General features: G+C 54.9%; 1 protein-coding gene across 1 annotated transcript in view; it reads right to left on the reverse strand.

The window, feature by feature from the left end:
* Positions 1–24,277, reverse strand: part of LOC140728121 (autophagy-related protein 9A-like) — a 56,068-nt gene that overhangs the window by 16,379 nt on the left and 15,412 nt on the right. Inside the window, 8 exon segments of the mRNA XM_073046335.1 lie at positions 5,065–5,225; positions 5,729–5,956; positions 11,328–11,507; positions 13,642–13,795; positions 16,235–16,983; positions 18,046–18,187; positions 22,831–22,992; positions 23,706–23,768. Of these exon segments, the coding sequence (XP_072902436.1) occupies positions 5,065–5,225; positions 5,729–5,956; positions 11,328–11,507; positions 13,642–13,795; positions 16,235–16,983; positions 18,046–18,187; positions 22,831–22,992; positions 23,706–23,768 (1,839 nt within the window).

Raw genomic sequence — 24,277 nt, forward strand, 5'->3', positions numbered from 1 at the left:
GGCAAACACGGTCAGAGAGCAGGACACACCCCCTCTACACAGCACCCAGACCTGCAGTAACGGGGCAAACACGGTCAGAGAGCAGGAGACACCCCCTCCCACACATTCCTCTACACAGCACCCGGCTGCAGTAATGGGGCAAACACAGGGTCAGAGTCCAGGATAAACCCCCCTCCTCCCATACACTCCACCACCCCCTCCACATTTAGCACCAGGTTGCAGTAATGGGGCAAACACAGGGTCAGAGTTCAGAATACACCCCTCCCCCCCCCATACACTCCACCCCCCTCCACACAGCACCTGGCTGCAGTAATGGGGTAAACACAGGGTCAGAGTCCAGGATAAACCCCTCCCCCCCCATACACTCCACCCCCCTCCACACAGCACCCGGCTGCAGTAATGGGGTAAACACAGGGTCAGAGTCCAGGATAAACCCCCCTCCTCCCATACACTCCACCACCCCCCTCCACACAGCACCCGGCTGCAGTAATGGGGCAAACACAGTGTCAGAGTCCAGGATACACCCCCTCTTCCCACATGTCCGATCCCTCCCCCTCCCCTTCCCACACACTTCCACCCCCCCCACCCCACGCTTAGCCCTCAGCACTCCCAGCTGCAAACACAGGGACACTCCCCCTCGTCCCACACACGTCAGCCCCCTGACCCTCCCCCTCACTGCAGCAATGGACATGGGGTCGGGGTAACAGCCCAGGCCAGGCACCACCCCACTGGAAAGCCCCCTTCCTCCTCCCACACACATTAGAGCACTCCCCTGCCATACATTCCCCCCCTCCCCACCACTGTGCTCAGCACCCAGCACTGCAACCTGACACAGGGGAAGACACAGAGTCTGGTTAACGGCCCGGGACAGACATCCCCCTCCACCCACACACTGCCCCCTCTGCATTTAACCCCGGCTCTCCAACTTGTAATGGGGCAAATGAAGAGTCAGGGCATAGCACTGGGTCAGATCTCCCCCCCGCCACCACACACCCCCCATCAGTTGCCCCCCTCACTGCAACCACCGGCCAAGATAATGCACCAAACCTCCTTCTGAAGGGGCAGCAAAATGTGCCAGCCCACCCTGACCATCCATGGAGTTTGGGGCCCCCAGCTCTGGCTCAGAACCCCTCACTGTCACTGTCCCCAGCACAGCCCAGCCTGACTTGGAACACAGGAGCAGACGGTATGAGAAAGTATTTAACCGGGAGGGGGGGAATTATGTTGCTATTAGGCTGGAACTTGGGGGCAGATGTACTCAAGGAAATACGGAAAGGAAACGTAGAGGTTGCTCAGGGAGCACTTGCTGGAGGCTCTGGACGGGTTTGTCCCACTGAGGCAAGGAAAAGATGGTCACGTGAAAGAACAAGAGATGTGGAACAACTAGTTAGAGGAAGAAAGAAACTTACTTTTGGTTTAGTAGGCAAGGATCAGATAAGGTAGCCAGAAAGGAGCTTAAAAATGGACTTACGAAAGCTAGAACGGGGCATGAGAAGGTCTTGGAGAATAGGATTAAGGAAAACCCCAAGGTGTTCAACATGTACGGGAAGAACAGGAGGACGGCCAGAGTGAGGGTTGCACTGATTAGGGTTAGTAGAGGAAATGTGGAGTTGGAGGAGGTAGGGGAGGGCCCTAAGTGAATACTTTGCTTTGGTATTCACCCATGGAAGAGACCTCGACGTGTATGAGGACAGCATAAAATGGGCTGAATCACTGGAACATACTTGTATAAAGAAAGAGGATGTGCTAAAAATTAGGATAGATAAATCCTTGGGAATATACCGCATGTTACTAAGGGGAGAGGGGGAAGAGATTGCTGCACCTTTTGTGATTATCTTTTTTGTCCTCACTGGCCACAGGAGTAGCAGAGCTTAAGGTGAAGGAAATTTTAAGAGGCAGTGATCAGAATATGTTAGAATTCACCCTGCAGTTTGAGAGGGAGAAGCTAAAGTCAGATGTATCAGTATTACAGTGGAGTAAAGGGAATTACAGAGGCGTGAGAGAAGAGTTGGCCGAAGCTGATTGGAAGGGAAGAAATTAATGGTGTTTCTGGGGGCAATGTGGAAGGCAGAGGATAGATACATTCCAAAGATGAAGCAGTATTCTATAAAGAGGATGACACATCATGGCCAACAAGGGAAGTCAAAGACAGCATAAAAACAAAAGAGAAGTCATATAAAACAGCAATTAGTGGTAAGTTAGAGAACTGGGAGGCTTTTAAAAACCAGCAGGTCAATTAAAAAAGCAATAAGGAGAGAAATGGTAAAATATGAAGGTAAGATAGCCAATAATATAAAAGAGGATACCAAAAAGTTTTTCCAGATGTATTAAAAGTAAAAGGGAGGTGAGAGTGTGTATCAGAGCGCTGGAAAATGACACTGGAGAGGTAGTAATGGGGGAGAAAGAAATGATGGATGTATTTAGGAAGTACTTTACATACCACACATGGGGCAGTTTTGGAGAGGGTCCAGAGGAGGTTCACGAGAATGATCCTGGGAATGAAAGTGTTAACATACAGCACTGTGCAACAGTCTCAGGCACATATATATGGTGAAGGTGCCTAAGACTTGTGCGCAGTACTGCATTTGTCAACACGGAGCAGAGAGAGTGAGTTTGTAAATCTGGTGCATGCAAACGAAATTGGGAATAGTGGGGGTGGATCGCCGCAGGAGGGGTGTGGGACAGGTGGGGAAGAAGTGCCAGAGTGCGCGGGTTCAGACGCGCCCAGCCCTGAGACATCAGGTAAGGTCATTTGATTCCTAACGATTGGTTTATTGATCATTACAGAATCTCGCTCTGCTGCTTCCTGCTCCCTCCCCTCTCCCTTTCCCTTGTCCCGACCATTTCTCTCTCCCTGCCCCCTTCCCATTTTCAGTCCATAATATCAGACCCATATCAGGTTTATCATCACTCACATATATCAAGAAATGTGTTGTTTTTTTTGACAGCAGCAGTACAGTGCAATACATACAGTTATTACAGTACTGTGCAAAAGTCTTCATGTATATATAGGTGCCTAAGACTTTTGCACTGCTGTATGAAGAGAATTTGATGGCTCTGGGCCTGTACTTGCTAGAATTCAAAAGAATGAGGGGGGAATCTCATTGAAACCAATCAAATATTGAAAGGCCCAGACAGAGTGGATGTGGAGAGCACGTTTGTATAGTGGGGGAGTCTAAGACCAGAGGGCACAGCCTCAGAATATAAGAACGGCCCTTTATAACAGAGATGAGGAAAAAGTTCTTTAACCGTAGGGTAGTGAATCTGTGGAATTCATTAGCACAGATGGCTGTGAAGTCCAAGTTGTTAGGCATATTTAAAGTAGAGGTTGATAGGGAGTCAAAGGTTATGGGGAGAAGGTAGGAGAATGGGGTTGAGAGAAATAATAAATCAGATATGACTAAATGGTAGAGCAGACTCGATGGGCTGAATGGCCTAATTCTGCTGCTATGCCTTACAGTCAGATGATTGGAGGTTGGCAAATGTTAGACCTTTGTTTAAGACAGGGAGTAGGGATAATCCTGGGAATTATAAACCAGTGAGTTTTACTTCAGTGGTGGGCAAATTATTGGAGAGGATTCTTAGAGACAGGATATTTAGACAAGCAGAGTCTGATTAGGGATAGTCAGCATGGCTTTGTGAGGGGCAGGTCACACCTCACGAGCCCGTTTTAATTCTTTGAGGATGTAACAAAGCACACTGATGAAGGTAGAGCAGTGGATGTAGTGTATGTGGATTTTAGTAAGGTGTCCATATGGTTCTCTACCGTAGGCTCATTCAGAAAGTCAGGAGACATGGGATCCAGGGAAACCTGGATGTGTGGATACAAAATTTGCTGATTATAAAAGACAAGAGGATGGTAGCAGAGAGAATTCTGCCTGGAGGTTGGTGACTGGTGGTGTTCCACATAGATCTGCTCTGGGAGTCTGGGACCCCTGGTCTTTGCGATCCAGTGGAAGGGTGGGTTAGTAAGTTTGCAGATGGTGGAGTAGTGGATAGTGAGGAGGGTTACAACGGGACATTGAGGGGATACAGAGGTGGGCTGAGAAGTGGCGGATGGAGTTCAACCCGGTTAAGTGTGAAGTGAATCACTTTGGAAGGCAGAGTACAGAATGGAAGGATCCTCGACAGTATGGAGAACAGGAGGATCTTGAGGTTCACACCCATAGATCGCTCAGAGTTACCATGCAAGTGGTTATGAAGGGGTTAAGATAGTGTACTGTGGTTAAGAAGGTAATTTCGAGACTCTATAAAACTCTGAACAAACCACACTTGGAATATTGGGTTCAGTTCTGGCTACGTCCTTACAGAAGGTTATGTGAAAGCTTTAAAGAGGGTGCAGGGAAGATTTATCAGGCTGCTGTCTGGATTAGAGGGCATATCTTATGAAGATAGGTCGAGTGAGCTAAGGTTTTTCTCTTTGGAGCAAAGGATGAGAGGTGACTTGATAGAGGTGTACAAGATGATAAGAGGAATAGACAGAGTGGACAGTCAGGGATGACTCCTCCCAGGATGAAAATGACTAATATGACAAGGCATAAGTTTAAGGTGATTTGAGGCAAGTATGGGGGTGGGGGGGAATGTTAGAGATAGGTGTTTTACACACAGAGTGGTAGGTGATTAGAAAGTCGGCACAATATCACGGTCTGAAGGGCCTGTCCTCTGTTCTCCTCCCCTCATCACCCCACCCACCTCATCCCTCACCCAACCGCAACCAATCCTTCCCCACACCTGTATCTCCCCCCACCCAAAGCCCTATATCCCTGTCCCCTGCCCCATCCCAACCCCAGCCATTCCCCACAATCAACCAAACCCCTCCCACCGACCAAACACTCCCCCACCTCCTGCAGCCAAACCTCTGCCTACACCTGACAGATACCCCGGCATTGAATCCACACCCTCTGCCCCAGCATCTCCCACCAGTAAGGTTGCTGTGGGGCACAGGGTGCTGGGGTAGGGACAGTGAGACAGGGATGTTCTGGGGGAGGTAGGGAGGGAGGAACAAGGACTGGACGAGGGGGGGGGTGAGGGAGAAAGGGATAGGAGGCGAGATCAGTTGCCTACCCAGCTGGAGCAGGTGCCCCCGTGCTATTGGTGGCCCGAGGGAGGGAAGGCTGCCGGCTGCTGGGAGCGAAGGAGAAGGAACGGAGAGAGGAGGCAGCATCGGAGGAGCAGTCCGGTCCTCGAAGGGGCAGTGAGGGCAGTCCAGCCAACAGACTCTGGGGCTGCAATACAGAAGCCTGATAGTTAGAGAACTCACCCACCCACACACGCAGGCCCAGACACACCCAGCCAACACCCAGAGGTGCCTGGACAGTACCCAGCACCCAAAGGTGCTTGTACCCCACCCAGTACCCACAGGTGTCTGGACCCTACCCTGTCATTGACTCCCTTGGGCTAACCGTGAACCCCTCCACCCCAGGATCTGGAAGTTCCCAATGCCCATTGCTTCTCCTTCCACCATCCCCCCAAAGCAACCTCCCTCCTGCTACCCTCCCCACTTCCATACAGCCTTCCTTCCTGCTGCCCCCACGACACCCCTCCCTCCCTAGTGAAAACTACCCCTTCTTCCTCCAGCAACCTCCCTCTGCAGTGACACCCTCCACCTGACCACAGTGAAGCCGCTCTACCCCAGTGATATCCCCCTCCCCTGGTAAAACCCATTCCTGAACCCCTTCCCCTGTCCCCTAGCAATATCCTCCTCATTCCCTCTCTGCCTCCCCGGTACCTCGGTGAGGGAGTTCAGAGAGTGCAGGGCCCCGTCGGGGTTGGGGCTGCCACCAGCAGTGGGGGGGTCCTGGGACAGCTGCTGCCTGAGCCGGCTGATGAAGGCGTTGCTGTGAGGAGGCGGCCGCCAGCGCGGGTGGGTGATGGCGAATCGCATCAGGGACAACTCCGTCTTCCCGTCCTCGGCCTGCTGGTAAACGGAGGCCTCCGTCCGGCCGGCCGGCACCCACTGTGGGGGGAGAAACACCATCAGGGGGGAGGGCGAAGAGGGAGTGGGAGAAAATGAGGAAGGGGAGAGAGAGCGGGGGGCAGAGAGAATGGGGAGGGGAGAGGGGGCAGAGAGAATGGGGAGGGGGAGAGGGAGAGGGGCAGAGAGAATGGGGAGGGGGAGAGGGGGGCAGAGAGAATGGGGAGGGGAGAGGGGGGCAGAGAGAATGGGGAAGGGGAGAGGGTGGCAGAGAGAATGGGGAAGGGGCGAGGGAGAGGGGGCAGAGAGAATGGGGAGGGGGCGAGGGAGAGGGGGCAGAGAGAATGGGGAGGGGAGAAGGTGGCAGAGAGAATGGGGAGGGGAGAAGGTGGCAGAGAGAATGGGGAGAGGGAGCGGGGGCAGAGAGAATGGGGAGGGGGAGAGGGAGAGGGGGCAGAGAATGGGGAGGGGGAGAGGGAGAGGGGGCAGAGAATGGGGGGAGATGGAGAGGGAGGGCGGAGAGAATGGGGAATGGGAGAGGGGGCAGAGAGAATGGGGAGGGGGAGAGGGGCAGAGAGAATGGCGAAGGGGCCAGGGAGAGGGGGAACTGGGAGGAGAGAGAATGGGAGGATATCACCAGCAGACAGGGGGAGGGGACTCAGGAATGGGTTTCACTGGGGAAGGAGAAAGGTCATGGGGGGGCTATGGAAGTGGGGGGGAGCTGCAGGAGGGAGGTTGCTTTGGAGAGCCTTTAGGAACCTCCAGATCCTGGGTGGAAGGGTGGTGGTGAGTGGGGGAGAGTGAGCACAGGGAGTCAGGAATCAACACGGGGGTCTGTCCTCGGCCTTCTGGTACACTGGTACCTCCGGCTGGCCAAATCCCACTGGGGGGGAGGCGGGTAGAATGGGGGGAGGAAAACACCATTGTAGGAGAGAAGACACACGGGGGGAGGGGGTCAGGAGATCAACAGATATGTCCACGATGCGTCTGTTGGTACACTGACGCCTCCGTCTGCCCATCTAGCACCCACTACGGGGGGAGAAACACCATCAGTGTGGGCAAAACGGGAAGTCGGATGGGCAATGGGGTGGGGGGTATGTCAGTGGTCGTATATGGTGGGGGGGGGGGGTGCTGAGGGCACTCTACACACCCCTTCCCGAGGCTTTTTTGGGACGCTACTGAGCCCTGTGCTCAGTCGTGGGTTGGTAGGGTGTTCAGAAACAAATGGGGTGGGGAGGGGAGTCAGAGGGGACTGGGTTCTAAGACAGAGGTGGTAAGGCTGAGGGCCGGGGACTGGACTGGAGCAGGGACAGGTGTTGGGGACCGAGGAATGAAGGATGGGGGAGCAGGTAGGCGGAATAAAGGTAGCAGGAGCCAAGAGACATGTAGGAACAGGGACAGAGGCAGGGTGGGCTCAGGGGCGGGGGAGAGGACAGAGGCAGTGGCAGAGTCTGGGATTTGGAACAGAGATGGTGGGGAGACTGGGGTCTGGGACAGAGATGGTGGGAGAGACTGGGGTCTGGGACAGAGGCGCTGGGAGAGACTGGGGTCTGGGACAGAGATGGTGGGGGAGTCTGGGGTCTGGGACAGAGGCGCTGGGAGAAACTGGGGTCTGGGACAGAGATGGTGGGAGAGACTGGGGTCTGGGACAGAGGCGCTGGGAGACACTGGGGTCTGGGACAGAGGCGCTGGGAGAGACTGGGGTCTGGGACAGAGATGGTGGGGGAGACTGGGGTCTGGGACAGAGGCGCTGGGAGAGACTGGGGTCTGGGACAGAGGTGCTGGGAGAGACTGGGGTCTGGGACAGAGGCGCTGGGAGAGACTGGGGTCTGGGACAGAGGCGCTGGGAGACACTGGGGTCTGGGACAGAGGCGCTGGGAGAGACTGGGGTCTGGGACAGAGATGGTGGGGGAGACTGGGGTCTGGGACAGAGGCGCTGGGAGAGACTGGGGTCTGGGACAGAGGTGCTGGGAGAGACTGGGGTCTGGGACAGAGATGGTGGGGGAGACTAGGGTCTGGGACAGAGATGGTGGGAGAGACTGGGGTCTGGGACAGAGATGGTGGGGGAGTCTGGGGTCTGGGACAGAGGCACTGGGAGAGACTGGGGTCTGGGACAGAGATGGTGGGAGAGACGGATCTGGGACAGAAGTGCTGGGAGAGACTGGGGTCTGGGACAGAGGCGCTGGGAGACACTGGGGTCTGGGACAGAGGCACTGGGAGAGACTGGGGTCTGGGACAGAGATGGTGGGGGGGTCTGGGGTCTGGGACAGAGGTGCTGGGAGAGACTGGGGTCTGGGACAGAGATGGTGGGAGAGACTGGGCTCTGGGACAGAGATGGTGGGGGAGTCTGGGGTCTGAAACAGAGGCGCTGGGAGAGACTGGGGTCTGGGACAGAGATGGTGGGAGAGACTGGGGTCTGGGACAGAGGTGCTGGGAGAGACTGGGGTCTGGGACAGAGGCGCTGGGAGAGACTGGGGTCTGGGACAGAGATGGTGGGGGAGTCTGGGGTCTGGGACAGAGATGGTGGGAGAGACTGGGGTCTGGGACAGAGATGGTGGGGGAGTCTGGGGTCTGGGACAGAGGCACTGGGAGAGACTGGGGTCTGGGACAGAGATGGTGGGAGAGACGGATCTGGGACAGAAGTGCTGGGAGAGACTGGGGTCTGGGACAGAGATGGTGGGGGGGTCTGGGGTCTGGGACAGAGGTGCTGGGAGAGACTGGGGTCTGGGACAGAGATGGTGGGAGAGACTGGGCTCTGGGACAGAGATGGTGGGGGAGTGGGGTCTGAAACAGAGGCGCTGGGAGAGACTGGGGTCTGGGACAGAGATGGTGGGAGAGACTGGGGTCTGGGACAGAGGTGCTGGGAGAGACTGGGGTCTGGGACAGAGGCGCTGGGAGAGACTGGGGTCTGGGACAGAGATGGTGGGGGAGTCTGGGGTCTGGGACAGAGATGGTGGGAGAGACTGGGGTCTGGGACAGAGATGGTGGGGGAGTCTGGGGTCTGGGACAGAGGCACTGGGAGAGACTGGGGTCTGGGACAGAGATGGTGGGAGAGACGGATCTGGGACAGAAGTGCTGGGAGAGACTGGGGTCTGGGACAGAGGCGCTGGGAGAGACTGGGGTCTGGGACAGAGATGGTGGGGGAGTCTGGGGTCTGGGACAGAGGCGCTGGGAGAGACTGGGGTCTGGGACAGAGATGGTGGGGGAGACGGGTCTGGGACAGAGATGGTGGAGAGACTGGGGTCTGCGACAGAGGTGCTGGGAGAGACTGGGGTCTGGGACAGAGATGGTGGGGGAGACTGGGGTCTGGGACAGAGATGGTGGGGGAGACCGGGGTCTGGGACAGAGGCGCTGGCAGAGTCTGGGATTTGGAACAGAGATGGTGGGGGAGACTGGGGTCTGGGACAGAGGCGCTGGGAGAGACTGGGGTCTGGGACAGAGATGGTGGGAGAGACTGGGGTCTGGGACAGAGATGGTGGGGGAGACTGGGGTCTGGGACAGAGGCGCTGGGAGAGACTGGGGTCTGGGACAGAGGTGCTGGGAGAGGCTGGGGTCTGGGACAGAGATGGTGGGGGAGACTGGGGTCTGGGACAGAGATGGTGGGAGAGACTGGGGTCTGGGACAGAGGTGCTGGGAGAGACTGGGGTCTGGGACAGTGCTGGGAGAGGCTGGGGTCTGGGACAGAGATGGTGGGGGAGACTGGGGTCTGGGACAGAGATGGTGGGAGAGACTGGGGTCTGGGACAGAGGTGCTGGGAGAGACTGGGGTCTGGGACAGAGATGGTGAGGGAGTCTGGGGTCTGGGACAGAGGTGCTGGGAGAGACTGGGGTCTGGGACAGAGATGGTGGGGGAGTCTGGGGTCTGGGACAGAGGCGCTGGGAGAGACTGGGGTCTGGGACAGAGGTGCTGGGAGAGACTGGGGTCTGGGACAGAGGCGCTGGGAGAGACTGGGGTCTGGGACAGAGATGGTGGGGGAGTCTGGGGTCTGGGACAGAGATGGTGGGAGAGACTGGGGTCTGGGACAGAGATGGTGGGGGAGACTGGGGTCTGGGACAGAGGCGCTGGGAGAGACTGGGGTCTGGGACAGAGGTGCTGGGAGAGGCTGGGGTCTGGGACAGAGATGGTGGGGGAGACTGGGGTCTGGGACAGAGATGGTGGGAGAGACTGGGGTCTGGGACAGAGATGGTGGGGGAGTCTGGGGTCTGGGACAGAGGCGCTGGGAGAGACTGGGGTCTGGGACAGAGGTGCTGGGAGAGACTGGGGTCTGGGACAGAGGCGCTGGGAGAGACTGGGGTCTGGGACAGAGATGGTGGGGGAGTCTGGGGTCTGGGACAGAGATGGTGGGAGAGACTGGGGTCTGGGACAGAGATGGTGGGGGGGTCTGGGACAGAGATGGTGGGAGAGACTGGGGTCTGGGACAGAGATGGTGGGGGAGTCTGGGGTCTGGGACAGAGGCGCTGGGAGAGACTGGGATCTGGGACAGAGATGGTGGGGGAGACTGGGGTCTGGGACAGAGATGGTGGGAGAGACTGGGGTCTGGGACAGAAGTGCTGGGAGAGACTGGGGTCTGGGACAGAGGCGCTGGGAGAGACTGGGGTCTGGGACAGAGATGGTGGGGGAGTCTGGGGTCTGAGACAGAGGCGCTGGGAGAGACAGGGGTCTGGGACAGAGATGGTGGGAGAGACTGGGGTCTGGGACAGAGATGGTGGGGGAGACTGGGGTCTGGGACAGAGATGGTGGGAGAGACTGGGGTCTGGGACAGAGATGGTGGGGGAGACTGGGGTCTGAGACAGAGATGGTGGGAGAGACTGGGGTCTGGGACAGAGATGGTGGGAGAGACTGGGGTCTGGGACAGAAGTGCTGGGAGAGACTGGGGTCTGGGACAGAGGCGCTGGGAGAGACTGGGGTCTGGGACAGAGATGGTGGGGGAGTCTGGGGTCTGGGACAGAGGCGCTGGGAGAGACTGGGGTCTGGGACAGAGATGGTGGGGGAGACCGGGGTCTGGGACAGAGGCGCTGGGAGAGACTGGGGTCTGGGACAGAGATGGTGGGGGAGTCTGGGGTCTGGGACAGAGGCGCTGGGAGAGACTGGGGTCTGGGACAGAGATGGTGGGGGAGTCTGGGGTCTCGGAGAGAGGCGCTGGGAGAGACTGGAGTCTGGGACAGAGGCGCTGGGAGATACTGGGGTCTGGGACAGAGACTGTGGGGGAGTCTGGGGTCTGGGACAGAAGCGCTGGGAGAGACTGGGGTCTGGGACAGAGATGGTGGGGGAGACTGGGGTCTGGGACAGAAGTGCTGGGAGAGACTGGGGTCTGGGATGGAGATGGTCAGGGGGACAGGGACAAAGTTTCAGTTGGCAAGGGGAGAGGGGGTCAGTGCGGAGCCTTGGACTCGACGAGGGGTGGGGCACCTACTGCAGGGTGACCGTGATGCCGGATGTCCATCTGAGCGAAGGAGCAGGTGTCTCCTACTCCCACCACCTCCACGGTGAAATTGCGGAAGAAGTCGATGATCTCGAGGGACTTGTTCCTCAGACTGAAGATCAGGATGAACGGGGTGACAATGGGGCTGAGCAGCTCCTCCAGAATGAACACCTGTCAGTTACAAACAGTGTGGTTTCAGTCCAGGGCTCACAGCTGTTCACAGACCCCCTTCAACGTCGCATCACCACCGGCTGCTCCACACAAACCACTCCCGGGCCACACTGGACCCCCATCCACTGCACAACACCGGCTGCCCCACACCAACCACTCCCGGGCCACACTGGACCCCCATCCACTGCACAACACCGGCTGCCCCACACCAACCACTCCCGGGCCACACTGGACCCCCATCCACTGCACAACACCGGCTGCCCCACACCAACCACTCCCGGGCCACACTGGACCCCCATCCACTGCACAACACCGGCTGCCCCACACCAACCACTCCCGGGCCACACTGGACCCCCATCCACTGCACAACACCGGCTGCCCCACACCAACCACTCCCGGGCCACACTGGACCCCCATCCACTGCACAACACCGGCTGCCCCACACCAACCACTCCCGGGCCACACTGGACCCCCATCCACTGCACAACACCGGCTGCCCCACACCAACCACTCCCGGGCCACACTGGACCCCCATCCACTGCACAACACCGGCTGCCCCACACCAACCACTCCCGGGCCACACTGGACCCCCATCCACTGCACAACACCGGCTGCCCCACACCAACCACTCCCGGGCCACACTGGACCCCCATCCACTGCACAACACCGGCTGCCCCACACCAACCACTCCCGGGCCACACTGGACCCCCATCCACTGCACAACACCGGCTGCCCCACACCAACCACTCCCGGGCCACACTGGACCCCCATCCACTGCACAACACCGGCTGCCCCACACCAACCACTCCCGGGCCACACTGGACCCCCATCCACTGCACAACACCGGCTGCCCCACACCAAATGCGAGAGGTGACTTGATAGAGGTGTATAAGATGATAAGAGGCATAGGTCGAGTGGACAGTCAGTGTCCTTTTCCCAGGACGGAAGTGGTTAGCAAGAGGGGGCATAATTTTAAAGTGCTTGGAGGAAAGTATTGTGGGGGCGGGGGGGGGGGATGTCAGAGGTAGGCTTTTAACACACAGGGTGGTGGGTGTGTAGAACACACTGCCCGGGAAGTGGGAGAGGCAGATACATTAGGGACATTTAAGAGACTCTTAGATAGGCACATGGATGGTAGAAAAGTGGAGGGTTTTGTGGGACAGAAGTGTTACATTGATCTTAGAGTAGGCTAAAGGGTCAGCACAACATTGTGGGCCAAAGGGCCTGTACTGAGCTGCAGAGTTCTATGTTCTATTGGGAAGTCTACAGTGTAACAACATCAGAGTGCCTGCACCTTCCTTGTTCCTGGCTTCTATCCTTACATTCTCAAGTTTATATTTTGGATGCGCATGTGATAAATAAATAAAGTTGACTCTTCAGCCCGACATTCTCGTTGGCCGGTCACTACAGAAGATTGCCCCCGAGTTTCATCTCAGTGTCGGTCAGGGTGAAAGGCCAAGTGTTTGAGGGCAACACTTTCACTCAGAGGGTGGAACGAGCTGCCAGCTGAAGTGGTGGATGCAGGCTTGATCTCAACACCAGAGAAATCTGGATTGGTCCATGGATGGGAGGGATATGGGGGCTATGGTCTGGATGTGGGTTGTTGGGACTGGGCAGGATAACAATTTGGTGTGGACTAGCTGTGTGAAGGGTCTGTTTCTATGCTGTAACACTCTAAAACTCTGTCCACATTTTCATCACAAGCCAACCTTCACACCTACATCCGAACCATTGGGAAACTGGACAGTTTTACAGTTTGTCCCTTCCTGGGAGTCCCTGATGTAATCTGGATTTAGTCCAGCTCCCGGCTCATCATCTGTGTCTGCCCCCACTGCTTCCAGCTGGCTCGCACCCCACAGGCCTGTGACTACACAGATATTGTATTCCACATACACAAACCACACTGTGCAGGCCGGCAGTGCACATACGCAAGCCAGCAATGCACAAACACAGATCAAACTGCGTGGGCCAGCGGTGCACATACACAGACCAGCAACACACAAACACAGATCACACTGCGCGGGCCAGCAGTGCACATACACAGACCACACAGTGCAAGCATGCTGCCTGCTGGAGCTGTTTAATACACAGACCCCCAGAGCTGGGACCAGCAGGGCACGCAGCGTGTCCTTACGGCTTTGTACTGGAAGAGTTGAGCGAACTGGTCCCTGGTCTCGTAGCGGTGGGCAGCTCCCTGCCAGTGGTCAGGCATGTAGTGTACGTGGGACAGCACCACCTTCAGCAGCTGCTCCGGACACGACACCTCGTGCTTATCAGGGATAAAACACCTGCAGACAGAGATAAAACCATAAACCTGGGGGGAGAACATCAGTTCCCAATTCCACCTCTCCTCAGGGCACAACAACACTGCGTGTTTATCAGTGATAAAACAGAAACCACACCCGTAAACATGGGGGACAGCACTGGTATGAACTCTGACCCCGGTCCAACCCTGACCCCGCCCCCCCCCCAAGCCCACAGGACTGCAAAATACCACGTGTTAATCAGGGATAAAACCCATAAACCGGGAAGCATCAGTCCCCACTCTGGCCTCCAATTCAACCCCCACCCCCCAGAATGGCACAACTTCACTCTGCCAACAACTCAGACACCCCCCCCTCACCCCGGCTCCTCCCAAACCCATGCCCCAGACTCAAACACCACACAGCAAGAGCCCGCATTAGCAGGAAAAATGTACCAACCCATCAGTGTGACCCTCCCTCTGTACCAACCACTCACAGTGAGACCCTGCCTCTGTAACAACCCCTCACAGTGAGACCCTCCCTCTGTACCAACCCCCTCACAGTGAGACCCTCTCTCTGTACCAACCCATCAGTGTGACCCTCCCTCTGTACCAACCCCTCACAGTGAGACCCTGCCTCTGTAACAACCCCTCACAGTGAGACCCTCCCTCTGTACCAACCCCCTCACAGTGAGACCCTCCCTCTGTACCAACACATCACAGTGTGACCCTCCCTCTGTACCAACCCCCTCACAGTGAGACCCCTCCCTCTGTACCAACCCCCTCAGAGTGAGACCCCTCCCTCTGTACCAACCCCTCACAGTGTGACCCTACCTCTGTACCAACCCCTCACAGTGAGACCCCTCCCTCTGTACCAACCCCCTCACAGTGAGACCCCTCCCTCTGTACCAACCCCTCACAGTGAGACCCCTCCCTCTGTACCAACCCCCTCACAGTGAGACCCACCCTCTGTACCAACCCCCTCACAGTGAGACCCTTCCCTCTGTACCAACCCCCTCACAGTGAGACCCCTCCCTCTGTACCAACCCCTCACAGTGAGACCCACCCTCTGTACCAACCCCCTCACAGTGAGACCCTCCCTCTGTACCAACACGTCACAGTGTGACCCTCCCTCTGTACCAACCCCCTCACAGTGAGACCCCTCCCTCTGTACCAACCCCCTCAGTGACCCTCCCTCTGTACCAACCCCCTCACAGTGTGACCCCTCCCTCTGTACCAACACGTCACAGTGAGACCCCTCCCTCTGTACCAACCCCTCACAGTGAGACCCCTCCCTCTGTACCAACCCCCTCACAGTGAGACCCTCCCTCTGTACCAACCCCTCACAGTGAGACCCTCCCTCTGAACCAACACATCACAGTGTGACCCTCCCTCTGTACCAACCCCCTCACAGTGAGACCCTCCCTCTGTACCAACCCCCTCACAGTGTGACCCTCCTTCTGTACCAACCCCCTCACAGTGAGACCCTCCCTCTGTACCAACACGTCACAGTGAGACCCCTCCCTCTGTACCAACCCCCTCACAGTGAGACCCTCCCTCTGTACCAACCCCCTCACAGTGAGACCCCTCCCTCTGTACCAACCCGCTCACAGTGAGACCCTCCCTCTGTACCAACCCCTCACAGTGAGACCCTCCCTCTGTACCAACACGTCACAGTGTGACCCTCCCTCTGTACCAACCCCCTCACAGTGAGACCCTCCCTCTGTACCAACCCCCTCACAGTGTGACCCTCCCTCTGTACCAACTCCTCACAGTGTGACCCTCCCTCTGTACCAACCCCTCACAGTGTGACCCTCCCTCTGTACCAACTCCTCACAGTGTGACCCCTCCCTCTGTACCAACCCCCTCACAGTGAGACCCTCCCTCTGTACCAACACCTCACAGTGTGACCCTCCCTCTGTACCAACCCCCTCACAGTGAGACCCCTCCCTCTGTACCAACCCCTCACAGTGTGACCCTCCCTCTGTACCAACTCCTCACAGTGAGACCCTCCCTCTGTACCAACCCCTCACAGTGTGACCCTCCCTCTGTACCAACCCCACAGTGTGACCCTCCCTCTGTACCAACCCCCTCACAGTGAGACCCTCCCTCTGTATCTACCCCAGTGTGACCCTCCCTCTGTACCAACCCCTCACAGTGAGACCCTCCCTCTGTACCAACCCCTCAGTGTGACCCCTCCCTCTGTACCAACCCCTCACAGTGAGACCCTCCCTCTGTACCAACCCCCTCAGTGACCCTGCCTCTGTACCAACCCCCTCACAGTGAGACCCTCCCTCTGTACCAACCCTTCACAGTGTGACCCTCCCTCTGTACCAACCCCCTCACAGTGTGACCCCCTCCCTCTGTACCAACCCCCTCACAGTATACAGAGGGAAGCTGCCCTCAGAGTCTCCCTCCCTTCCGGACCCCCATTCCTGAAGTCCCACTCGCTCCCCCCCCCTTCCGTGGTGCCCCGGAGCCCCACCTGCACACGGTGACACAGAGGCCGAGCAGGGTAATGGTGGTGAGCACGTGCTCCACGGCCAGGACGTCCTCGTCGTAGACGGTGAGGGTGATGAGCACAGCCAGGATGGAGCCGGCGAAGAAGGCCACGTTCTTGGCCAGCACGGTGAGCAGCGGCGACAGGAAGCAGCTCATATACTTGGAGGCGGCCTTGTAGCCCCGGCCGAGGCGCGACTGCAGCTCGTGGTCCAGCTCGTTGAAATGCCGCAGGTAGCAGCGGCCGTAGAGGGACCAGCAGCGGGCCCCCAGGCTGCCCGGTTCGCGCTTGATGACCTCGGCGTAGCTGAAGAAGGCGTAGAGGATCTGCCACACCAGGACGAGCGGGCACAGCAGGAGATTGGTGATGCCAATCCATAGGATGCGGCCACTGAGACGCTGGGCCAGCTCCTGCCGGTTTACCGCCTTCTTGTACTCCGGCTTGAGGCTCCACTCGTTGAGGAAGAGGGAGCCCGGCCCCCACAGGAAGATCAGCTCAAAGTTGTACCGGAGGCCGCGGGTGTAGAAGACCAGCTCCCCGAGAAGCGGGAGCCGGAAGCGGACCGGCAACAGGGACTTGTTGATCATTGCTACCATGTAGTTGTTGAAGCGCAGGATGCGGTGGTAGATGTCCAGCTCGCTGAGTTCCCGCTTCTGGATGCACATCAGGTGCTCCCGCTGCGCCTGGATGATGCGCGACTGCACCTCCTGCCAGCTGTAGTAGGGCACGTGGGCCTGAAACACAGACAGCTTCAGTCCTCAGGGACCCTTCCCCCAGATCACCCACCTCCCATCCCCATCCCTCCACCACCCACCGGTCTGCACCTCCAGCCAGCCGTAACAGAGCTGAATTTGGCATTTCCGCCAGTCAAGTCTGCTCCGCCATTCCGTCCAGGCTGACTCAACCCCGTTCTCCAGCCTTCTCCCATAACCTTTAACACCCGGACTAATCAACCTATCAACCTCCGGTTTAAAAATACCCAGTGACCTGGCCTCCACAGCCATCTGTGGCAATGAATTCCACAGATTCACCACCCTCTGGCTAAAGAAATTCCTCCTCAACTATGTTCTAAAGGGATGTCCCTCTATTCTGAGCTGCGCCCTCTGGTGCTAGACTCTCCCAATATAGGAAACATCCTTACCACGTCCACTCTATCTAGTCCTTTAAGGATTCAATAGATTTCACTCTTCTAAACTCCAGTGAGTTCAAACTCAGAGCCATCAAACTCTCCTCATGTTAACCCTTTCATTCCTGACTCATTCTTGTGAAACTTCTCTGAACCCTCTCCAAAGTCAGCACATCCTTTTAGATAAAGGGCCCAAAACTGCTCTCAATACTCCAGGAGGGGTCTGACCAATGTTTATAAAGGCTCAGCTTTACATCCTTGCTTTTGTAATCTAATTCTCTCTAAATGAATGCCAGCATTGTATTTATCTTCCTTTTGGGAATCTTGCACAAGAACCCCATAGTCCACTTGACTTCTGAATTTTCTCCGTTTAGAAAACAGTCTAAACCTTTACTCCTGCTACCAAGGTGTATGGCCATACAAATATATTCCACCTGTCACTTCCTTTGCCCGTTCTCCTAATCTGTCTGAGACCCTCTGCAGAATCCCGTCTTCCTCAGCTCCAGCTGTCTTTTTATCATCTGCAAACTCAGCCACTCTGTCACTGTCTCTGGCTGTCCACTTGACCTGTGCCTCTTACCATCTTATACTGGGAACAATCATCTAATCTCAGGCAAGGTAACCTTGCAGGAAGGCTCTGAGAAAAGGACAAAACAGGGCAAAGACCTACCATGGGTATCTTGAGGGCATTTTTGTAAAATGCCCTGATCTCCCAGTAGCAGCAGACGTTATAGATGAACTTCACCAGACGATGGACCCAGAAGACTCCAGCTGTCAGAAGGACGACCACCATCAGCACATTCTGACGGATCCTGGGAATACAGGAGGGCTAACAGTGAGATTCCTAACCTAACTAATACAAAGGCACTCGGGCCCTCTACCGATGATCACTGTGTGACTCCAGCCCACTGAAGTGGCTGAAGGGATGGTGAGGAAGGGGAGCTAGTGGGCCTTATCTCCCTGGATCACTGGGAACACTTCTGGAGAAGGTGGGATGGGTTGCATGTTAACCAGTGAGGGAATGGGGGAGTGGGTTTGCTGGTGCTGTTTCTAAGCCTCAGGGTTAATGTAATAGCTGAGAAGGAAGCCATCTACCCTATTCAACAGTGTAAGTTCTACATAAACTGTCTAGTTAGTCCCCCTCCTCATTGCTATTTCCTTTTCAAATTCAGTTCCCTTCTGACTGTGTTGCCATTGTTGGCCCCGTTACTGTGCCATTCGGCTCTTCGGCTGAAATTATCTCCATCACTCAGTTACACCTCCAAAGTACATTCCGGATTCGAATCACTCCCTGCATTCACAAGGACGGTTCAAACAGCTGGAAGGAGAATGGGCTCTCAGAACGGTAGTTCACTGGAGAGTCAATTACAGGAGGAATCATATCCAGAGGACAGAACAAGTGAAGTTGTATCCTTTTTAATGAAACAGTTATAACCAGAAAATTTGACGAACTGAGAGCTTCAATTAACATGTGGGGGTATCACTGACAGCATTTAAGAAACTCTTAAACCTCCCAGGCGTGCATGGCCACGGCCAAGTGCTGGGTGAAGGGATTAATACAGAAAGGTCTCGTGGGCCTGCATGGATGAATTGGACTAAATGGCCCATTCTCTATGCTGTAGGTAGATCTCCCACTGAATCGATCTACTTACAAAGAGCTGGGTCACTTAGAACATTACAGCTCAGTCCGGGCCCTTCGACCCATGATGTGTGCCAATCGTTTATCCTACTGTAAGATCAAGCTAACTCTTCTCTCCTACATAACCCTCCATTTTTCTATCACCCATGTGCATATCTAAGAGGATCTTAAATGCCCCTGATGTATCTGCCTCCAGCACCACCCCTGGCAGGGTGTTCCACACACACACCATGCTCTGCGTAAAAACCTACCTCTGACATCTCCTCCGGTCATCTTAAAATCATGCCCCCCCTGCATTAGCCATTAGCTGGGGAGAAAGTCTCGGATACTGACTTTATCGATGCCTCTTATCGGCTTCTGAACCTTTATCAGGTTATCTTTCGTTCTCCTTTGCTCCAAACAGCAAACCCCCAGCTTGCTCAACCTATCCTCATTAAGACGTGCTCTCTGATCCAGGCAGCATCCTGGTAAATCTCCTCTGCACCCTCTCTAAAGCTTCCACATCCTTCCTACAATGAGGTGACCAGAACTGAGCACGATATTCCAAGAGTGGTTTAACCAGGCTTTTCGCACTTCTTTCAGGCACAGGGAGTTGGGTCACACCATAGGGACTCGAGAAAGCAGGAGGCCATTCTGCCCCTCGTGCTACTGCTCCACTCTGATCGCTCACCTCAGTGCAGCTTCCCTGCACCAACCCAGCAAACGCCATGACCGAACCTCCCAGACTTCTCAGTAGGAGAATTCCGAGGGTTCACCATCCACCTAATGGACACCAATTACTCTGCACTCTATCCTGAATGGCCAGCCCCTTCTCCGTGGTCCTAGACACCTTCACCAGGGGAATTATCACCCCACATCCGCCCCACCACACCCTACTGGAAGTGTCTGCGACTTGTTGAGACAAGCTTTCTGTTGTCCAGACTCAAGGGTATGGACCAAGTCTGCACAATCACTCCACAGAACAAACGGAACGAAGGAATGGAGGCCAGAGCTGGCCTGTCTGGGTGGGTGGTAGGGTTGCAAAGGGACTTGTTTTGTTGTTGCTGCTGTTGTTCTCCTGAGCACTGTGGGCACGCTTCATATTGGTACTAGAGTAAGTGGCAACTCTTGTAGGCTGCCCCCAGCACATACGGTTACATTGATTGTTGACGCAAACGATGCCTTAAACTGTATGTTCCAATGTAAACGCGATAAATAAATCTGAAATGAATCCCATTGAGTACAATAATTAGGAAGTCATGTTCCAGCTAAGTAAGACTTTGGTAAGACTGCACTTCAGTTTAGTGTGCAGTGCTGGTCGTCCCATTACAGAGAGCATGTGGAGGCTTTGGGGAGAGGGATTGAAGATGCTGTCTGGGTTAGAGTGCATTCGCTCTAAGGAGAAGTTGGACAAACTTGTTTTCGCTGGAGCTTTGTAAGCTGAGGGGAAACTGGACAGAATATATAAATTAGCAGGGGTATAGAAAGGCTGGATGGTCAGTCTTTTTCAGGGGGGTATGAAACTAAAGGGTATAGATAGGCTGGATGGTCAGTCTTTTTCTGGGAGGGGGCAAGTATGAAAGTGAAGGGTATAGATAGGCTGAATAGTCACTTTTTTTCCAGTGGGGGGAGTATGAAACTAAAGGATATAGGTAGGCTGGATGGTCACTTTTTTTCCAGTGGGGGGAGTATGAAACTAAAGGATATAGGTAGGCTGGATGGTCACTTTTTTTCCAGTGGGGGGAGTATGAAACTAAAGGATATAGGTAGGCTGGATGGTCAGTTTTTTTCCATTGGGGGTATGAAAATAAAGGAATTTTCCAGTGGGGGGAGTATGAAACTAAAGGGTATAGATAGACTGGATGGTCAGTCTTTTTCTGGGAGGGGGCAAGTATGAAAGTGAAGGGTATAGATAGGCCGGATAGTCACTTTTTTTCCAGTGGGGGGAGTATGAAACCATAGGGTATAGATAGGCTGGATGGTCAGTCATTTTGTGGGGTGGGGTATGAAACTAAAGGTTATAGCGGAGAGGGGAAGATATTTTAAATTTAAAAGGAACATGAGGGCCATGCTTTTCTACACAGAGGGTGCTGGGTGGCATGGTGAGCATAGCAGCTAGTGTAATGCTTTACAGGATTCAATCTGTAAGGAGGTTGTACACTCTCCTCGTGGCCACATGGGCTTCCTCCCACATTCTGACGACACACAGGTTAGGGTTAGTAAGTTACAGCCCACAGCACATCCTCGGACCGTGATGACTGGTGAAGCAAATGACGCATTTTACTGCATGTTTCAGTGATTTGATGTAAGAAAAGCTAACCTTTATGGAACACGCTGCAAGAGGAGGTGGTTGAGGCAGGTACATTCACAGTGTTTCAGCATTTGGGCAGGTAAAGGATAGGAGAGCTGGGCTAAACATGGGATTTGTGTGAATAGGAATTGCGTTCAGTGTGGATGAGCTGAGCCGAGGAGCCTGTTCCTCTGCCGTAGAACCCAATGGCCCCATTAAAGTACCTGTTCTATCAGAGATAAACGAGTACCCAGGTCTCTCTGCAAACCCAGACTCTCTGACCAACAGATCCTCTGCTCTTCAGGCTTTTCTATTGAAGTGGTGATCTGTCTTGTTCTCATCCAGTTGATTAAAAGATTAAAGATAAAGATTGGCTTTATTGGTCACATCTATGTTGAAATATTGAAACATACAGTGAAATGCATCGTTTGTGTCAACGACCAATACAGTCCGAGGATGTGCTGGGGGCAGCCCACAATTGTCACAACACTTCCGGTGCCAACATAACATGCCCACAACTGACTAACACTAACTCGTACGTCTTTGGAATAAGGGAGGAAACTGGAGCACCTGGAGACACGAGGTCACAGGGAGAACGTACAAACCCCTTACAGACAGCAGCAGTAATGTAATCCCAGTCTTACAGCTGGCACTGTAAAGCGTTGCTCTAACTGTTACGCCTCCGTAGCACCCCAGCTGTTGAGCTTCAGACTGAGGTCTATCTATCTAAGATGGAGTTGATGGGGAATTTCATTTCCTCGGTGGTGAATCTCTGGAATTGGAGCTGCAGCAGGAGAGTGAGTGAGTTTGTTCAAGGCAAGGATGAATCGATACTAGGGCTACAGGCATAGCGATGGAATGAGGGCCAATATCATCTGAATTTCTATTCTCATTCCTAATCTGCTTCTAACTTTTTCTCCTCCTCCTTTCCTCTTCTATTCCCCACTCTGGCCTTTCACCTCTTCTCCTCACCTGCCCATCACCTCCCCCAGTGCACCTCCTTCTCCCGTTCTCCTATTGTCCACTCTCCTCTCCTATCAGATTCCTTCATTTCCAACCCTTTGCCTTCCCCCATCACCTTCTCGCTATCCTTCTTCTCTCCCCACAACTTATTATTCTGCCATCTTCCCCCTTCCTTTCCAGTCCTGAAGAAGGGTCTCGGCCCGAAACATCAACTGTTCATTCATTTCCACGGATGCTGCCTGACCTGCTGAGTTCTTCCAGCATTTTGAATTTGTCACACCAGTTACAACTGGATTGAATGGCAGAACAGCCTCGTGACCTGCCTGAGTCAGGGCAGGAACCATCCCATGTGACAAGTGTGGACTTGTGGGATGGGACAGTACTATTCCCCCCCACCTCCAACAGAATATAGCTCCTTACCTGGCCACGCAGGTGTGTGGGTGAGGCACCTGAGAGTTGAGACATTTCATCCCCCTCCCCCAAACTTACCACAGCTCCGGCGGGTGGTGTGGTGCCCTGTGGGGTGGGACAGTTCAACCATCCCTCCCCACCCCCCCCCCCACACTGACAGCAGAGCTCCTTACCTGGCTGTGCAGGTGTGTGGGGGCAAGAAGGCATCAGGCAGAGTGACCTTGACCACCTGGTTGCTGTGGTGAGTGCTGTTCAGCACCTTGTTGGCAAACAGAATGTCATAATCAACGCAGTTTACCAGGAAGGTCGTGAACGCAACGACAAAAACAAATTGCCTGTAAAACAAGACAGAAGTTTGAGCTTCCTCAGGCAGAGGAGGTTCCTGGGGGCTGATACAACACCGAGATCCCTCAACACCGCCCAGCAACATTTATTTCTTATTTAATTTACAGTGACCAATTAACCTACCAACCAGTACGTCTTTGGACTGTGGGAGGAAACCCACGCGGTCACGGGAAGACCGTACAAACTTTCTTACGGAAGATGCCAGAAGAGAACTCTGACACCCCAAGCTGTAACAGTGTCACGCTACCTGGTGCCCCATTGTAACTTGCAGTAAATTTTTTTTAATGCTTTACACACTGTACTGCCACCAAAAAACAATAAATTTCACAACATTTCTGAGTCATAACAGACCTTATTCTGATTCTGTTTCATTAGTCGCCCGAGGAGGTTTGGAGTGTCAGCAAGACTCTAACAAACTTCTACTGATTCTGACTGGTTGCATCACTGGCTGGTATGGAGGGGCCACGATACAGGATTGGAAAAAGCTTTGGAGCGTTGCAGACAGCCAGCACCATCGTCGGCACGAACCTCCCCAGCGTCGAGGCCACCCTCAAAAGGCGAAGCCTCAGTGGCAGAGGTGCGGCGGGGCAGGGGACGGCAGAGCAGGGTGGGGTTGTGGTGGGGCAGAAGGTGGAAATGGCCTGCACCTGTTTCCAATGTTGTGATAGGACTGTGGTTAGTGACATCGAAATGCACAACTTACACTAGCTCAAACATTTCACTGAGTATCATGCAGAGGAAGCCATTCTTCTGATGCAGGTGGTAGATGTACAGATGGTTAAGGAAAGGGTTGTGGTCAGTCTGCAGACACATCACATCACAAAACGTTCTCCAGCATCCCTCCTTAACCCCACCGCGCCTCGATGCAAACATCACAGACACACACTCTAACTCCGTACTGCTGAGAAAGGTGAATTGAAGGAGACACCTCACTTAAAGAGAGCAGGTCTAAGGATAGGGATCAGTCCACGAAATGACGGAGACACCGTATACAGTTATCCTCAGGGAGGGGACTGACAGACACCGTGTACAGGTATCCTCAGGAAGGGGACTGACAGACACCGTGTACAGGTATCTCTCAGAGAGAGGGGACTGACAGACACCGTGTACAGGTATCCGCAGGGAGAGGGGACTGACAGACACCGTGTACAGCTATCTCTCAGAGAGAGGGGACTGACAGACACCGTGTACAGCTATCTCTCAGGGAGGGGACTGACAGACACTGTACAGGTATCTCTCAGGGAGAGGACTGACAGACACCGTGTATAGCTATCT

This window comes from Hemitrygon akajei, chromosome 5 (genome assembly GCF_048418815.1).
Source record: "Hemitrygon akajei chromosome 5, sHemAka1.3, whole genome shotgun sequence".
Lineage (NCBI taxonomy): Eukaryota > Metazoa > Chordata > Chondrichthyes > Myliobatiformes > Dasyatidae > Hemitrygon > Hemitrygon akajei.